Source organism: Haliotis asinina, chromosome 11, assembly GCF_037392515.1.
Source record: "Haliotis asinina isolate JCU_RB_2024 chromosome 11, JCU_Hal_asi_v2, whole genome shotgun sequence".
Taxonomy (NCBI): domain Eukaryota; kingdom Metazoa; phylum Mollusca; class Gastropoda; order Lepetellida; family Haliotidae; genus Haliotis; species Haliotis asinina.
The window spans coordinates 45755192-45774912 of NC_090290.1; the positions used below are offsets into that span (position 1 = coordinate 45755192).

The 19721-nt window shown below is 41.6% G+C and overlaps 1 protein-coding gene across 1 annotated transcript; it reads left to right on the forward strand.

The window, feature by feature from the left end:
- The first annotated feature begins 3393 nt into the window (after positions 1-3393).
- On the forward strand, positions 3394-19314 carry LOC137255468 (uncharacterized). Its single transcript, XM_067792904.1, has 4 exons — positions 3394-3652; positions 13997-14068; positions 17751-17835; positions 18657-19314. Exons 1-4 carry the CDS (start codon positions 3394-3396, stop codon positions 19312-19314), a joined length of 1074 nt encoding a protein of 357 aa, XP_067649005.1.
- The last annotated feature ends 407 nt before the right edge of the window (positions 19315-19721 follow it).

Consider the following 19721-nt stretch of genomic DNA (forward strand, 5'->3'; position numbering starts at 1 on the left):
ATGAGCATCGATCTACGCAATTGGGATACCACATGTCAACCACGTCAGCGAGCCCGACCAGCCGATCTGTTACTGACCTCATACGACAATCATGGGATATTGAAGATCAATTCAAACCCGAATTGATGATCGTAGTAATGATGATGACGAAGATGATGATGATGATGATGATGATCATAATGATGGGTGGGATCTAAACAAGGTTCAATCCATGGAGGATCTGTGTCGCCAGTATCATTGGTTTACAGTTAAAGATACAGTATGTTTATAGTTTAGTTTACTTGTATCAGATCGGACAACAAACAATACTGGCTTGATACTTTCTTGGAACAAAGGAGTAATTTACATACAGATACGATAATCCTTCCAGAGATGGGCAAATGACTGGGTTCTTTGTATGCGAACTAGTGGTGGCTTCCCTTCTGGTCTTGTTTGGGAACCAACAGCAAACTTTATGCAGGTGGACTGCACGAGGATCATGCATCAAACATCAAATTATGGAAGGTATGAACAAATACCGTGCATGTGAACAGCTGTGTTTTGGTGTAAAACTGTGTTAAGAATTCGCCAGTTTTCACTGAGTTTCATCATTTATTGAACTCATGACAATAATCTTTTCATTTTTACGAATTCGTTTTACAATGCATACGTTCATGTGTAAACAGTATCTGTAGACGGAATTGAATATTTTGCAAAACCTATTTTAGAATAGTGGACTGAAGGTAGTGGGTACACTTGCACTAGTGGGTCTAAAGTATTGATGGGTAGTATATGTTATATTCTGATTACATCGTTATGTTTCACTTCCCCTATATGTAACAATGGATTCATTGGCCTGTAAGCCGTAAGCGTGTTGGCCAAACGGAACTGACGCATAATTTAACCACAATTTTCAGAATTGTCTGACACTGACCATTCAAAGCAAACGAACTAGTTCTTAAAAATACACCTGTCATCGGAAATCTTGTACCGGAAATAAACTTGGCCCCGTCTCGCATTTCGCTAGTTTGCACGCGCAAAATACCGGGAGTAGTTTCAAGCCACACTGGCAGGCTCAATACGTCATGCTGCAAGTCGTTGCTCCATATATGAGAACCACCATTAAGTACGACAATACGTTGCAGTATTGGACACATCGAAGTCATGTTCTTTGAGTGAGTGAGTTTAGGCTTTACGTACTCAGCAATAGTCTACTCTTAACATCACGAGCATCCATCTAAGTAGTTTGGATGGCCGAATCAGCGAACCTGACCAATCGATCCCGTTTGTCACCTCAATTCTAACTCGGACCTTCACAGATCTCAAGTTCTCAGAAAGCGTATTTGGACAGTGTCCGTAAAGGCAATTTCATTTTTTCACTATGGTTAAGTCGTGGCCATTTTAGGGACGCTTCGCTATATTCATGTTTCTCTTTTGTGTTTAAGGTTCGTAAGTAGGTGCCGATTGATCTCCGTTTTTTTTTTTTGCACACGAGCCCCGACTGCAGGACAGAGCGTCCGACGCTTGTCTATGATGCATCGTGACATTCTTAATAATTAAAGTGTTTTCTGTAAGAAGGTAGTGTTAGTTCCACTCGGACAAAACAATAACTTAGTCACATAACAGTCAGATTGTTTGGAGGTAACTCTCATGGACAAGGTGATATATGTGTAACGTGGAAGAACATGTCCTGCTGAATGTAACAGCTGGTAACTGACGGAAGACAAAGCACACAGCTATTAGTTAGCAATGTTTTGTGAAATGATCTGAGATAAAGTGTGCCAAGTTATTCGTTGACAGAAATTGTCAAAATTATTTCAAAGCAATGATTATAATCACAGCTCGATATACGAGCAATCAGATCACAATCTTATATTTTATACCAACACTTCGAAAGATTTAACCTGTACATTTTTTCGGGACCACGCATGCGCAATGTGTGTACATGTCGCCGTGTGGATCTGCCGCCTTAAGTGAAATAAAGTCGAGAGATGCCCGCTATTATGTCTTGGTATAACACCATTCCCGCTAAAACACAAAACGGACACTACCGTATCTTGTGCTTATCGGTAATTATAATCACAGCTTTAAATCTATAGAATATGATAGAAAACGAAGCAGAATATCATATATAAACAGGGCCTACTTGCACAAAGCGATTTTAGTGCTACAACTATCTTAAGCCTATGCTGGAGAATGGGGGTTACAATCATTGTAGCGCTAAGATCGCTTTGTGCAAGTGGGCCCAGATATATAGACAGATCTGACAGCACATCCCCGGTTTCCGAATAGGAGAAAGAAGGGAAGAAACAGTCTATAGCCAGACAGGACATCCGGCCACCCTGCATGCACGTGCACGGCATGTACACACTTCCGGTCCTTTCACCAGTCTGGTAGGTCTTGTTTTGATACACGCATTCGTCACCTGCAGCTGCAACCGCCGGAAGTGATGCCATGTAGGAGCAGACGACGAGCGCCAGGATTATAGCAGACGACACGAGTGTTCCGATCATTGCAGCAAGTGACCAGGTATATTGAGACGTTAACTTTGTATAGTAGTTTCTTATCTATAGATCTATCTGCTAATTAATTTGATGACCTTTTCATGAACAGATAAAAGGAATCTGGTGAAACGTTAGTCCCAAACTCTTCAAAATATTTTAAATATAGTCTTATTTCAAGTCTTGAATGATATGGTAAATTCCCATTGCCTCAGACCTGAATTAAAGAATGTAATGAGGTTGTGTTCCTTTTGAAAGCTATGTTTCCAGATCTGTGCCGTTAGAAGAAAGAAAACATCGACCTAATAACACGCGGTCATCACCTATAGTTCGTTTGGCTCAAAATCTGTCCGATGAATTGCAGTCAAACTCATAAAATAAATAACAAGCAAATATTACGCAATGAAACGCTGATCAGAATTAGAACATCAGACCAACTCTGTCGCGCAACTACAACAGCTGTTTAACAAACTTTCCATTAAAGTATTCACGCAGTTCACTGTTACGGAGAAGGAGTACAAAGTGAGGAACGGACAGGTGTGCGAGAAAAGAAGAAGATAGCACAACAGGGATAAATAATTCTATACTACTTTGTCGACACTTGTGCACGTGCTCCTCGGACACCGGGCTGTTCCTCTCTTTGCTCATCTCCCTAGTAACAAAATTTCAAACAAAATAGTTTTCAGCAATGAACGTAGAGATATAGTTTCCAAAGATAACTATTTGCCTTGTTTGGGTTTTCACTCCGGAAGCTAAAGTTTTCTTGTGATTATTTTATCATACAACACATGCTAGCAAAAATCATGGAGTCTAGTCACATGACCCATTCCTGATAATAGATTTGAAATTTCTTCCCACACACAGCTGTCAGTCTAAGCTGACGAAGGCACGTTCACTTTGGGCTGCCTGTATGATGGCGATTAGGTTAACTGTCTGCAGCCTGCTTTTGGCACTCCTTCCCTTGATGATAGAGGGTGCGGTGATCAGCCATGAGAATGGCTGTGAAGTCAATGGGGTCACCTACAAGGAAGGGGAACAAGTAAATAAGAACCCATGCTCCCCTTGCACGTGCAGCAATGGCAAGATGATGTGCATGATCATTGACTGTGCTCCTCCAATGTGCGTCAACCCAGTGCGGAAACCAAATCAGTGCTGTCAGACGTGTCCAGATGGTGAGTGACGTGTCATTGTTCAGCACGTGATTTTTGCCATTGTTCAGTATGTACAAGGAACCATTTATCAACACGTCTGACGTGTCCTTGTCCCGTGTGTGTGACGTGCCGATGTTCAGTACGTATGTCGTGCCGTTGATCGGTACGTATGTCGTGCCGTTGATCGGTACGTATGTCGTGCCGTTGATCGGTACGTATGTCGTGCCGTTGATCAGTACTTGCGACGAGTCATTGTTCAGTATGTACAACGTGTCATTGTCCAGTATGTTTGACGCGTCATTGTTCAGTCTGTGCGACGAGTCATTGTGGTGTAGATTTGACGTGTCATTGTTTAACACGTGTGACATGTTGTTGTTTAGTACAATAGACGTGACATTATGTACTACGCGTGACACGTCAGTTTTCAACTTGTGCCGTTGTTGATTCCGTATGACGTGCATCGTTCAGCACGTGTAACAAGCCGTTGTTGAATAAACTTTACGTGCCGATGTTCAGTAAGTATGTTCAGTACATGTGAAACGTTATGGTCAGTATGTGTGACGCAATTTTCATCACACAATGAAATAAGGTTCACTTTCGTATCGAGCAGTTTCTGCAGCAGTTTCTGAAGAGGAAATTTAAACGATCATTTTACGACACAAATGACACACGTAGGATTCGTACCTTCATTGTAAGCGAACGAGTGAGTTTTTCTTGATGCCGATATCAGATAGATCAGCCGTATCAGTCACAACTCACTTTCGCTTCTTAAATTGTCTAACCGATTAAAATTGGCAACACAAATAATGCAGAGGTAATCTGAAAGAGGTAGAAGGAGGTAGAAGTTTAGACCTGTGTGGATGATTTCCGCCAAAACCTGAGTCCAACTGCGAACAAACCTTCGCGACTGCGACCGCTATCTTTGATGACACTGACAAGCTCGGTTGTAACGGCAGCTCAGTTGATTGGCTACTGTCAGAACCGGAGCCAGGCAAGGGAGGTAATAAAATTACCATGGATGCATCCAGGGTATTGTTGAGATTTGTCGGAACGAATGGCCTTCAGATATCGAGGATGTGCTTTGTGCTACTGACTTCATCTTTTCATTTATTTTTTTTTCTTCAGGGAACAACTGTAAATATAAGGACGTGGTCATTAGGTCCGGGGATAAGTACCATCCTGACTCCAACACTGTGTGCAGCTGCTCTACTGACTTCTCGTATCTCTTCGGCCCCCATGGACACGAAGCAGTGTGTGTGCATAAGGCAGCTGGCGTCACTGGCACCGAGTAGTTACCTTCATTTCACTATCTTAGAACCGAACTACATCGATGATTAAATAGAAGGTATCTGTTAGATGAACTGACCTCCTTGTTATATTCCTCATGATTCCATTCGTACTGCTATATTGTCTGCTCCTGCGGGAAACTCATCATTATTCCTGTTCCACACCTGTGGTCTGTGACCGGGATCAGACTTGACCAGACCAGAAACGACCAGTCCAGACCAGAAACAGACCTGACCTTAACTGACCAACAGCGATCCACGCATCAGAAATATGCAGGCATTGTAGTCACAACATAACTGAAAATTAACTCACTCACTCGAAAGCATGAAGTCTATCACCGAGTCGGCCCATCTGGTCCGCCATATGTGGCTAAATAATTACTGCAACTCATCAGTCATTCCTAAATACTTTGACAGAGCGATACTTATGTATTTATATTCACACCGCCCACATTCTGCTTCAAGCCAAGGATCCCGACTTCCAGGCTGAAAGGATGGTTGTTGCATGACAGTAGGTCATCGGATCAGGGTGATGCACCTCGCAGAACTAGCCAGTGGATTGTGACACCATTTTTGATACAATACACCGATTTCAAGCCGGTCATCAATAAAGGACGTAAAACTAAATGAATTATCCTTAACACCTACTTGGTTTTCTGACAGGTTTTTTGATAGGCCAGCGTGTGACGATGTCGTATTGGCCAAAGTGAGTGAGTGAGTATGGCATTAGGCCGCGTTTAGCAATAATCCTGAATATCATGGCTTGGGACACCGTTACATTGTACCCATGTGGGGAATCGAAACCCGGTCCTCAGCGTGACGAGCAAACGCTTTAACCGCAAAGCCACTCCACCGTCCCTGATGCCCCTAGCAGATTTATACAAATAGATGAAATATTCATCGAAATTGAGGATCCTTCGTATGTGTCCCTTGTATTAATAGAGTCGTGGTGATGTTTGTCTGTTCTGGATTGTCTATCTTGAGTGATAAACAATTTCACAATTTTATTTTCAAAGGATATTTTAAGGAAGTTTATCATTTAAATCATAACTTAAAATAATCAATAAATGTGGATAATATGTGATGCAAGTAGTTTGTGATTGTTAACTTGTGTAAATGAGTGAGTGAGTGACTTTAGTTTTACGCCGCTTTTAGCAATAGTTCAGCAATATCACAACTGTAGACACTAGAAAAGACTTCACATATTTCACCGATGTGCGGAACAGAAACCGGGTCCTCAGCTTGACGAGTGAACGCTTTAACCTCTGTGCTACACCACCGCCCTAGGACCTGATGGTCCCGGCGTAGAAAAGATCTTCAGCAACCCATGCTTGCCATAAAAGGCGACTATGCTTGTCGTATGAGGCGACTAACGGGATCGGGTGGTCAGACTCGATGACTTAGACTTAGACACGTGATCGATTCCCAATTGCGCAGATCGATGCCCATGTTGTTGATCACTGGATTGTCTGGTCCAGACTCGATTACTTACAGACCGCCGCCATATAACTGGAATATTGCTAGGTGTGGCGTAAAACTAAACTCACTCACTCACTCACCCAATCCACCGCCCCTTTTAGAATGAGTAAATAACTTCGTTTGATAGTAGCTGCACCTTCAAGGGATGTTAAAGTAGCAGTTTTTTTCTCAGATACGCATGTCCCTTTTCATTCAAAGCATTCGTCATCCACCGTCATCGAATCGTAGAATATATGTGCTTTTAATGTTTGGCTAATTTTCTGAATCATCGCCAGTAACCACTGGAATGATATAAATCCAGCTTTGGTCCACACCGGCAAGGAAAGTACTGTAAATTCCAATGGTGCCTAGTATGGTGATCTTCCTTCAATTGTTGGCGATCTATAGCCCGTTTGTATATTGCTTTGCCCCGAATAGCGATCGAAACGCGATAAGCTGGTTTCAGTATCTATGATAAAATAGTTGTATTGCTGCCCATACAATCTAAGAGCCTGTTCGATTATTGCGAAACATCGAGTCTGGACCAGACAAACCTGTGATCAACAGCATGAGCATCTATCTGCGCATTTGGGATCCGATCACGTGTACATCAAGTCAGAGAGTCTGACCTCCTGATCCCGTTTGTCTCCACTTACTTTTGTGGCAAGCATGGTCCAAAGGGCAAGGATCTATAATGGCAGTATGTTAGTTTCGCTTATGTCGGAATAATAGTTTTTGTAGAACGTTATTGTTGCCAGGATCACATACAATGGGTTTGTTTGTGTTCCCGTTTTGCTGAACGCTTTTGTGCTAGACAAAAATTAACTTCGTGAATCTTTGAATTCAGTTGTACATAAGATCTGGTTGTTGTGGGTTGGTTATTTTACAGACATTAACGTTTCGTTTCAGCTTGACATGTCATTACGTAACTTTAATGACATCTCTGCTAACATTGCTGACATATAAATGTTTACGTCTTGGCTTGGCTTACATTTTTCTGTCTAATTGCTTATAACATCGCTCCACCCAACAAGGAAAGAGACCACCAACAAACCTGAACCAGCACCTATCCGCACCGCTTTGCCCTTCATTGGAAAAACCTCCTACCACATCAGCCGTCTCCTAAAGCAACAAGCAGGCATTGAAACCTACTTTACCAGCTCTACATCGCTGAAAACCCTGCTCAAAGCGAATGGCAGGAACACCTCTAAACAACATCAGCTACCGAAAGGTGTCGTCTACAAAATCAACTGCGACTGTGGCGAGGCATATGTAGGTGAAACCTCCCGGCCCGTAAACATCAGAATCAAAGAACACTTCATCTTCATCTTCAACCAAATCAGATCGGAAATCTGCTATATCCGACCACATCATCAAATGTCCCAATCACAACATAATTTGGGACAATATAGAGATATTATCCAAAAACTACAAGGACTTCACCCAAAGAAAACTGGCAGAAGCAGTTCAAATCAGGAGACACAAGCCCTCAATCAACAGAGATCGGGGATAACTCATCCCTACTGCATACAATGAACTGATAAAAATATTAGATTCTGCGCGAACAATACCGGCATTTAGGCACGAGCGTCGTAAACATACAGTTGCTTAACTAAACGGTATCGTAAGGTATGATGTTATTATTTATGTGTGGATGTGTGTGTGTGTGTGTGTGTGTGTGTGTGTGTGTGTGTAGCAGATTAACATTCACGACATACATACATACACTACTGAACAGAACTCTGCTTACTTAAGTGTTTACTGGGGCGGTGATATAGCCTAGTGGTTCGCTCGTCCCGCTGAAGACCCGGGTTCGATTTCACACATGGGCAAAATGTGTCCATTTCTGGTGTCCCCCGTCGTGATTTTGCTGGAATATTGCTGAAAGTGGTGTCAAACCAAACAAACTCATTCACCTAAGTTTTTACTTAATTGCTGAGTCTTCACTTTCATGTGTGGGTGACTATATAATAATGATCCATGTGTGTAACGTTATATCTTTAGGGGGCAGTAACCAGGAAGATCAGGATACAGATCATCGTACCCCTTGGGCAGCAGACACGTGAAAACATGGTCGACTGTCAGAATGGCAGTTTCGGTGTGATATTCAGTATCTGGATTTCGATTTATAACCAATGGCTTGATGATCACGTGACGCGTAGGATGTGTCACTTCTTTTGCTATCAGAATGATAATGGCATTTGTGTAGGTAGAAGACAGGTGTGGTAAGTGATGCTGGCGATAGTGCTCTTGTAAGGTATAAAAATATAGATGTACACTTGCATTGATTGGAGCTTTTAAATCGTCGATAGGGTTGGCCGAGGACAAAATATGCGGTTCTTGGAGTGAGACGGACTTAGTAGTGTGAACGATGGACACCTATTTCGTCTCGTTAGCTATAATATTTTGAGTGCTAATTAAAACTATAATTTCTGTGTAGTATTGTTTATTACCAAAGATTAACTGCCAGGGGCGAAGCTACCATCATAATGAAAAGCTCAGGCCTACATGTGATTGTTGTTAAAAAGGTTGGACAAGTCCTCAATACTATCAAAATATAAAGCTGCCCAACCTATCGGACTTACACGAAATCAAATTAGATTGCTACATGAAGGACTGCAGTTTGTGCCATCAAAGATGTAGGTGTCAGACACGTTATGAAAAATACATAGTTATAGAACATCGACTTAACTATACAGTACATGGCCACGACAAAATTAACCTCGTTATACGACGCAGTTTGGTATACGCATATCCACTAAGTATACAGCATGTGATCAACCACCTAATTTTGTTCTATACAGCGGATTTAATAGTTTAAAACTGGAGTTTTACCCCTTTACGTTTTGTGGACCCAAACACCTCGCTCAGTTTATAGTCATACGACTCTCCAGCTATTGTATGGCGTATTATTTTCGTGGGTGCCGTTCTCCAAAATCTTTGAAGTCTGTCAGAAGTCTTTGATAAAGGTCTGATTGTTTTATCAATGAGGTTGCTATGTGGAACAGGGATCTTGGCCTACCTACTACCCAATGGAAACTCTTTGGCGGATAATACCAGTTATTCTCTTTCGCTGTAGTTTAATAATAAAACCGTACTACTAACTATTCTTGAAGGGTGTTATGATTATGAGCTTCACTCCTTGCACCGTGGTAAATTGAAATATTCGTATAAAGCGAACGGGATATCAAGCCGTGAAGTGCCGAAATACAGTTTAACTCACACTTTGTCACATCAGCGGTTAACTGAAATGAAACAACCTGCCCATTCCGAAATATCTAAGCATCCACTACGTTGCATGGAGATACAATTTGCTCTCGCTCCAGAAACATCAACATTTCAGTGGCTTCGTGAACAAATGAACTTGAACATGTACATTTGAAACTTGAAATGATGAAACGATTGCCAGCACAGAAACATTCTAATGGCGAAGTGAACATTTGTATTTGAATCTGATCATCAGTTAGGAGACATGCAGTTAGTTCAGTGTTAGCCGGACAAAATGACTAGCAGGTGGGTGGAACCTTGACAAGAATATCTCCCTCTAGGTTTGTGACAGCAATACTGAAGACTATTGGCATGCCGATCAGCAGTGATACAGTGTTCCCAGAAATTATTGAGAAAATCTTTGTTTTTTTTCTAATGATGCTAAGATTGGAAAAAGGGCTTTCACTATGCACTAAGCATACTAAATAAGGGAGACAACTCTTGAAGGCAGCTCATTTCGTCAAGAGTTATCTCCCTTGTCTGAGCAGACGGCTTCCTGTGTTGACATGGCAGAATTTACAGCAAGAGAGAAAAGAAAGCTCATTCTAGATGATTTTGAAAGGGGTGAGGCTGATGCTAAAGTGTTAGCTTGTAGACATGGTATTCCTCTGTCTACAGTATACAGAACTTTGAAGAATATTCAAACAGGAACCGGGATAGAGCACAAAGCAGGGGCAGGTCGGCCTAGGAAATTCGGTGTTGTGGATCGCCGAAGACGTGGGCAGATTGTGAGTAGGGGCAACTTGAAAAGTGTTGAGAACATCAGAAATGAAATGATTAGCAGAGGAAGTCCTCAGGTATGCAATGAAACAGTTAGGCAGGAATTACAGAGACTTAATTGGGTAAAAAAACGTGGAATTCCCTCGCCGTTGATGAAAGATGCACAAAAGGAAAAACGTTTAAACTGGTGTTGGGCTCATGAAAATCAAGATTGGGATAATGTTTTCTTTTCGGATGAAAGTTCTGTTTGGCTTTTCCCTAATTGTAAGACAATTTGGACCAAAGATACTGTCAAACCTGTCTACCAGCAACCAAAACATAGCCCGAAGTTTCACATGTTGGGTGGCATATCGGCTCGCGGAGTGACGCCATTGTGTGTTTTCACGGGAAACTTGACAAAAGAAAGATACGTTGACATTCTAAATGGTCACCTTCTTCCGACAGCACAAACATTGTATGAAGATGATTGGATTTTCCAGCATGATAATGACCCAAAACACACTGCGCGCTACACAAAACAGTGGTTGTCGGGCGAAAATGTTCAAGTTTTAGACTGGCCCAGTTACAGCCCAGACCTAAACCCAATTGAGAATGTGTGGGGAGTCATGAAGGACAGAATAAACCAAAAAGGGACTGAGAAATATTGAAGATATGAAGGCCGAGGTGGTCCAATATTGGGATACCCTGTCACACGATTACCTACAAACTTTGATGGGTAGTGTGCCTAGGCGTATTCAGGCATGCATTGCTGAGCGAGGAGGTCTAACAAAATACTAAAACAAGACTGAGACTGTAAAAGGATGATGTTTTAACATGTTTATGTAAGTAAAACGCCAGAAATTAATAAACGTAATGAGTTACATGACGCAACATGATTCTCAATAATTTCTGGGAATACTATACGTGACAGGAACAACTTCGCCAGCGGTGTCTGAAACAAATTCTTTGTCCATCTATATATTCACAAGGTAAATTCAGTGAGTGAGTAGAGTTTTACGCCGCACTCAGCAATATTCCAGCTATATGGCGGCGGTCTGTAAATAATCGAGTCTGGACCAAAGAATACAGTGGTCAACAACATGAGCATCGATCTGTGCAACTGGGAACCGATGACGTGTCAACCAAGTCATCGAGCCTGACCACCCGATCCCGTTAGTCGCCTCTTACAACAAGCATGGTTGCCTTTTATGGCAAGCATGGGTTGCTGAAGACCTATTCTAACCCGGCCTACAAGGTGAAAAACTGTATACATATCAGAGTTTCAAAATGCCACAAACGTCGATGAAGAACTAGTAAATGTCATGCACTGAACAGTTTATGCTGATGCATCGAACACACTGCTATAGAGATGCACAGGACAATCATTTATAGGTATGCGTACTCAGAGCATGCACAACCTGTCCATATACAGTTGTGTTATACAGTCTGTTTCTGATGTAAACCACGTTGTCGATAACTATAATCAACTCCTTTATCATTGGAACTTTCCTGAGACCCTAAATATCACATTGTCTGTATTTTAACACATAGGTGAGACAATATTCATTCGAAGCGGATGAAGTCATATTTAAAAGTCATGCACAAAACGTCTTATGCTGATGCATCAAACACGCGTCATAGAGATGCACAGTACACTCACTGACATGTATGAACATGTACATCCGGGTATTGCCATATTGGGGATCAAGGGAAAGTACAGAGTCTGTGCCCCATACATGCGGAATTATCATGAAAGGTTGCGCGGAACTATGGTTTTGGGTTCTATTAAGGCTGAGGCATCGATTTTATGGTATTATGAGAGGTACATACTCGGTTAATATAACATTTGGAAACATTCAGATAATATAACTCTGGAATGCCAGTCTTTGAAACATATTATTCATCCACACTTATCTTCTTCCTACACGAGTGCCATTATCAACCTGATAAGAAAACAACTGACACATCCTACGGACCACGTGGCCATCAAACCATTGGTTATAAATCGAAATCCAGATATTGAATGTCACACCGAAACTGCCTTTCTGACAGTCGACCATTTTCACCTGTCTGCTGCCCAAGGAGAACAATGATCCGTATCCTGCTCTGCCTGCTGAGTTGCCTGGTGGCTATCAACACCGCTTATCCATACATCCACACTACCATGCCCGCCGGATGCCTACACCGTGGTAAATTTTACTTGGTGGGCGATCATTTCAGTCCAACACCATGTGAGAAGTGCTTCTGTGGAACTTCCGGCCCAGCTACCTGCTTGCTCGTTGACTGTGCAGTTGCTATGTGCGTGGACGCTGTGAAAACACCAGACCAGTGCTGTCCAACTTGCCCAAATGGTTTGTTAACTTCAGCATATAAACAACTTACGCCTACAGGAATGCTTAGCAATCATGGCATAAACAGCAATATGAGAATGTAGTGATTTAAATAATCATGTAAAGTGACAGTTATGGAATGATGCGCTGTGCAACTTCTTTCAAATGGTGAAATGTAAGCAATGACGTAAGCAATGACGTAAGCAGTGATGTGAGCAATTATGTAAGCAACCAATCAAACGGAGATATCAGCAGCCATGTAATCGTTCATGTAATCATGTAAGTGGTCATGTAAGCACCCATGTAAGTGGTCATGTAAGCACCAATGTAAGCGGTGTTATAAGAAAACATGTAAAAAGGCAAATGTAAGCAGAGATTTAACCCTAGATGTAAACTATCACGTGTCAGCCATGTAAGTCGAGATGTCAGTAACATGTTACACGTTGATTCCAAAGCTAAAAATTAAAATCAAAAGCTAACCGGGAAGAAAAAGAACCCGATGTGTAGCAACACACAACGAGATGTGATGTACAACTATATTCTCAGATTAACTAAGTCTACACATTAAGACAATATAAACTCGAAGCTTATGCATCAGTAAATACAGAGATTATAATACTCAACTCATGGCAACAATGCTCCAGTATTTTTAAAACGAAACAGACTTAGGCTTAGTCTGTTATTGAACAGACCCTGAAACAAATATATGAAGGAAAAAACCAAGCAAATGCAGAATAAGTGCCAAGTCTTGATTCCCAAAGGTTCAGTTTCTGGAAACGAAGAAAGTTTCAGGGCCCCTTTTGAATATGTTATACATTTTTCTCTTATGAACATTTTTTATCTATAAAATATATTCATGCTCGTTTCACTAGTATATTTCACTACATATTTCACTATTGGCTATTCTAGACTACGCCGAGTGTCCGTGGTAAAATGATCTCCGCAAAATTTCTGGTCATCTTATATCTTGTAATGTTAGATGGGAGATGTGTAACAGTTCAATAGTCCAAGCATGTAAGGAAGATATTATCCGGATATTTTATGAATCTGGCCCTTCGTGAGGTGAATGTTACTCCTTCTTAACAGTCTGGTTCTTCGGGCAGGTGAGTCTTTCTGTCTTGTACAATTAAATGTGAGCTACATACGTAGTCTTCCTTGCCCTATGAACAATGGTTGGCGCTGAGGAATATTGTTTGGGTAGATTTGGTGCAACAACGCACCAAACTACATCACTATATCTACTGTACTTAAAATACTGTTTGCTTGAGCATATATACAAATGTCGTGTTACTAGCGTAACGTGCTCACCATGTTTTGTCTTTCAGGCCTGAACTGCAGGCACGGTGACGTCATCATCAAGATGGGCGAGGTGTATCAACCTGACCCAGCGACTTCTTGTCAGTGCAAAATAGGTCAGCCCCGCATGGGCCTCGGCAGTCTTGAGTTAAAGGCAAATTGCACCTCAGCGTGATAAAATGAATTTGTAAACGACCTGTGAACGTATGTAAGACTTATTGATGCGTTATCTGTTTTGACTTACTTCTTATTTAACCGAGTATGACTGATCGGGTGGTCGCGAGATCGGGTGGTCGGGGGATCGGGTGACTGACTTCGTTCCTTTCTGACTGTTATGCTGTAATTAACATCAGGTTAGATCCATTTTTTTAACAGACGCTTGTAATACAACTGGAACATTGATGAGTGAGACTTTAGAAAAAGAGAGGATATCTATCAAGTGATTGGCGTGAAGGGCAAACCATTGGGCAACCACATTCTTGTTCGGGTATGTCTCACAGTGGAGCTCTGCTCTGACAAAGGCAGACCTCTGGCATGCCAACCCGTCGTGATTTGTCAAAACTGAAGCTCTGACAGGCATACTCTGTTGCAAAACTCTCCTATCTCCAGAGAAGATTTAAGGTTTCTAAGAGTGGCAGTAAAACAATATGGTCATTCCACCAGAACCTCTACTCATGACCCACTCACTCACTCACTCACGGACTCCCATAAATATGTGGATTCTTGGTTGAGTACGGATGTTTGTACAAGACAGTGCAATCGTTTTGACACCTCAATTACAGTAACATTACAAGACACCAGACTAATGTATAGGCATGTGACACAAAAAACAACAAGTTCGTGAAAGATCTTGCCAGAGATCAAAATATCACGTCGAGGTTACATTATCGCTGAAAGAAGGAATGTTATGGGGGGTAAACACTGTCGGCGGTGATCCTTTGAAGCAAATCCAGAAACGAAGAGTACTGGTTGGACTACTAACGTTTCAGAGTGGCCAATACAAGAATCGGGTCAGAATGCCAAGCGGAATACATACAATACTGGATAAACTGTTTAAACTTGAAGAGGCATCTCTACATAGGGTGAAGAAAAACAACAGAGCCCTTTCCATAATCAAAAGAAGTCTGTGCTTGAAGCAGTGCCATGTGTGCAATCCCAACTATGTCGTACTACTATCTTCAGTGGATTTACATTCAGTCTTAACTATGTTCATTCGACTAAACGGAAAAAGTATTACCCAAAAGTAGCGGCGTCTGACAACGTGTCGAAAACGCGAAACAAGCTAGCAGTTGTGTTCAGTTCACGAATCTGCTAACACATCCTTTAAGAATCCTTCACTTTTTTGTTTTCAGAAAGACTGACTGATTGAGTACGCTTTTACGCCGATTTTAGGAATGTTGCTGAAATATCACGACGTGGACACCAGAAATGGGCTACAAACATTGTACACGTGTGGGGAATCGAACAGGGGCCTTCGGCCTGACGAGAGAACGCTTTAAGCACCAGGCTACTCGACAGCCTCTTTGCTTAGAGAATACACATACGCGTTTGTATCCTAGGTCTAATGATGAAGTTGGGTGGTAGGGTTTGGCACGCGCAGATGCATTTGGTACATTCATGGTATATATATATATATATATATATATATATGTCTTATATATATAAGCCTTTCTTTGGTATGGCATAAAATGTTCCGAACAGTAATGAAGCACTAAACTCACTCACTCACTCAGTGGCTGAGTTAGGTGTAAAAAAAAGCTACATACCGCTTGACAGGTATTAGATGAGCCACGACCTGACAAATGACCCCGATTTGCATACATGGGAACACCCTCCAGAACATTTTATTTGAAACAAGAGGGAAACAGGTTGTTTCGTCTAAATATTGAAAAGTCAAATTTCCTGGTTCGAATCGTGTCGTGATGGTGTTTTGCTGAACTAAATCGCCCTACGAGACACGTGTTGAACAGTAGCGGTATTGATTTGACGCCAAGGTCAGCATGTATTGCAGGTGCGTAATCGCCAATCTACCTGTAGCAACCGAGTGTATTCGTCCACATTACTTGCCTCGCCTGCTTGTCACAAACGCGCTCGATGTGCTGGCTCATCTAATATTTGTCAAGCAGAAGCAATTCCTATTTCAAGATCTGAATGTTTCTGGTGATATTTCGCTCGTCACCGCAGAGCACGTATATTGGATCTGTAGATCTGTAAATATTTGAGTCTGGATGGAACAGTCAAGTGATCAACATTGCACCTGTCGATATTGGCAGTTGAAATGATACATGTTAGATTGACCACTCGATTCTGCTGAAGACCAGCTCTTGTAATAGTTTCTGGTAATATAACACACTACCCTTCGTAGATTCTGAAACAGTGTCTCAGCGATATTCATATTGACTGTCTTTTGCACATATATGGAATGATTATTGAGGGTTTGTGGTTGCTTCTGTCTGTTGCTATTCATATGCACAACACAGAGCAATAACAGAAAATATAGAGTGTACAATAAAATATTATCCAACACACCTCAGCCTTTGAGGTCAATACTGCAATCCGTATAGAAACGAAGACCTATCTAATGAGGCCTGAACAAGCTCTAGTGTAGATATAATCGCGCTCACATATAATCAGACAAACATGCCTCACTTCCTGCTTCGGTTGTGTCTAAGATAGGACCACTTCTTTAACCATTCTGTTCGTGAGTAGTTTATACATTTTTTGGCTGTAAGAGTTATTTTCTTCCTGAGAGTGTATGTAAAACCCAGTTTTTGAGAAAACGTTTCCCAGTCTTAACATATAGATCAGTCGTTCATGTTTATCTTTTGCTAAACCGTGTCGATAGTTGCCAATAACTTGTCATGGCGCCTCAACATTTCTTTCCTGTGGTAAGAATGCATTTCCATCGCACCTGATATCCACGTAAAAGCTGTTCAACGACGCTTTACATAAATACAAATATGAACAAAGTTAACACGGGAGTCAAAAGTTCTTTGAGAATAAGAATGTTTTCAAGGATTGGCAGAGAGGGAAATGTGAGTTTGCAGATCTGACTTCACTAAGGATAGCTTTCCACAGTCCTGGGCAGCCACATTGAAGGCGTGGCTAGCAAGCTGCGTTCTAGTTCTAGTGACAGTGACGTGTAGCTGATCCTAAGGCCGAAGGTTACTTCGCGGAAAAGAACCAGTGAAGGAGTGAGGAGCTCCTTTAAGTAGGTCGGTGGTGTCTCACACTGAATGGCCGTGACAGTATAGCAATACCATTGATACAGTTGTCACACCGGAGACACGATTTGCTTGTGACAAACAACTTTTATGGATGACAACTTCTTGTTTATTGGATTAAGCGATGTTTAGATGTCGATTCCCTTAGTCACTTCGTTGTCAAGTTAAGAAACTACATCTAAACGTCACTTAACACATAAACAAGAAGTTGTCATCCAAACATGTGTATGTTTCATCTTTGACACACCAACTCCCAGGATACTAATCAAATGAGTTACTTGTGGTTTGCGGTTTTTCCGGGGACATTATAATCAGATATTTTTTCCGTGCCAACTTTACGGTTCCCAAAGAACACTTTCGTCTGCCAGTGCACTCTCGTTCCTAGATTTGACCTTGTGGTGAACCAAATTGTTTCGCTTTTCGTTTCTGTTGATATCAGCTACCACTAGTACTCTTGCCTTATCTGTCCCGCTGACCGAGCTGGTGGCTGGGTTGGTTAGCATACTTCTGAGCATGGGGATCTTTATTGTTGTGTTATTCCTTCTGGTTTCTTCGTCAGCTGCAACAACGAAGAGGGGATACGGCGTCAACAACCATGTCCTCCTCTGTAACGACTCATACTCTTTAACGGAGTCCTCATGGTGGTAAGACAATAGCGTTCTATGTAGATCTGTAATCATGACCCTATTGTTTAGGGCTTTAGTCGAGATGATCTTTGAGGCGTCGTACGCATATTCAACAGTTTCAATTTGGAGTTACTTAGTCAGAGAAAGTACCTTGATAATTCATGCATCGAGAACAAAAAATATGTTATTATGTACATTTTCTTATATTCGACTCTCCAATAGATGTTGCTCCGCTCAACGTACCGGCAATAGCACCGAGGACAAGTTACATCATTTTAATCATTATAATTATAGTCAATAATTAAACACTGATCCATGTTACCCTTTGACAAGAACACTGTTCCTGACTGACTGGAACTTTCTTCTATCGTGATTCTCGAACCACCTCTTTGGCGTGATTGTTTTCTGAGTCACTGAGGTCTAGGGTCCCCTCTACAAAACCTTGTCAGTTATTCGGAGGTCTATGGTAAAAATGGGATTTCTGATCGCCATGTTTCTGAGATTGTTACGTGGAACAGAGCCATGAGCTTACCACTAATTTGTGCTGAATGAAAACTCTATTGCGGATAGTCCGAGTTATTGCCCGTCTTTGACGATTTATAATGGAATCGTACTTTCTTTCAACTATCCATGAAGGGTTGATGGTGGCATCATTGACAGGCTTCACGTCCTGCAGCTTAGGAAGTTAAATTCATCTAATATTCGTAAAGAGCGAACGGCTTGACCGTGAAACTACCCCACCTGTGAGACCTCAAGAGATTTTTCGTATTTCCTTCTTACCTTCCTACGCTTAAAAATTATAAGTACGATTCACTTTTACTGCATTATGTTTCATTCAGGTACAACTGGAGGACAAACTACATCGATTTCATCCACGATGGCTGCAGCCCGACGGGAGAGTTTGTTCCAATGGTGTGGAGTTTCCAGACAAACTATACACAGCATGTTCCCCAATCTTCTCATTACATCCTTGGATATAATGAACCAAATGAACGCGACCAATCAAATATCACTCCTCAAATAGCTGCTTCTCATTGGCCAGAAATCGAAAGACTCGCACAGGGAAAGCTGCTCGTAAGCCCCGCTCCTGCTCGTTGTAATGGCTGGCACCTCTGCTTCAAGGAGCCCACTGATTGGCTGGATGAGTTTTTCAAAGCTTGTAAAGGTTGCCGGGTTGACTTTTTGGCCGCGCACACATACAACTGTGACCCGGATAATGACATGCGCTATCTGGAGTCTCTGTATAGGCGGTACGGTAAACAAATATGGTTGACGGAGTTCTCCTGTCCCAAGACAATGTCTGTACAAAAAGAACTGGATTATATGAAACAGATAGTACCTCGACTCGAAGCAGCACCCTTTATATTCCGGTATGCGTGGTACATCACACGACAGCCGGACACAGACTATCTCACATCTGCAGTCAACCTGCTGAAACCAAATGTATCTGAGCTGACGTATCTGGGACAAGTGTACAACTCTCTGCCGGCTGTATAGAAATAATATGGCTTTACTGCCTTGATGCTATAATCCTATGATTCCTATATTTAATCCAGAGATTACGATACTGTAATGCCTTGATTTAGTATAGACGTCTTGATCCTATTAGCCCTAAATTTAGCTCAAGGGTTATGATGTTATAATGCCTTGATTTAGTTCAGATATTATCATCTTATAATGCCTTGATTTAGTTCAGATATTATCATCTTATAATGTTTCCATTTAGTTTAGATATTGTGAACCTTTAATGCATAGATTTAGTTCAGAGATTATGACCTATATGATATTACATTTTGGCTCATAGGTTTTGAGTCTGTAATGAGCAGTTTTCGTTTGGAGGTAATTACTTTTTAATGGCTACATTTGGTATGGTATGGCCCTGTAGCCTACAATAAATGGATTTG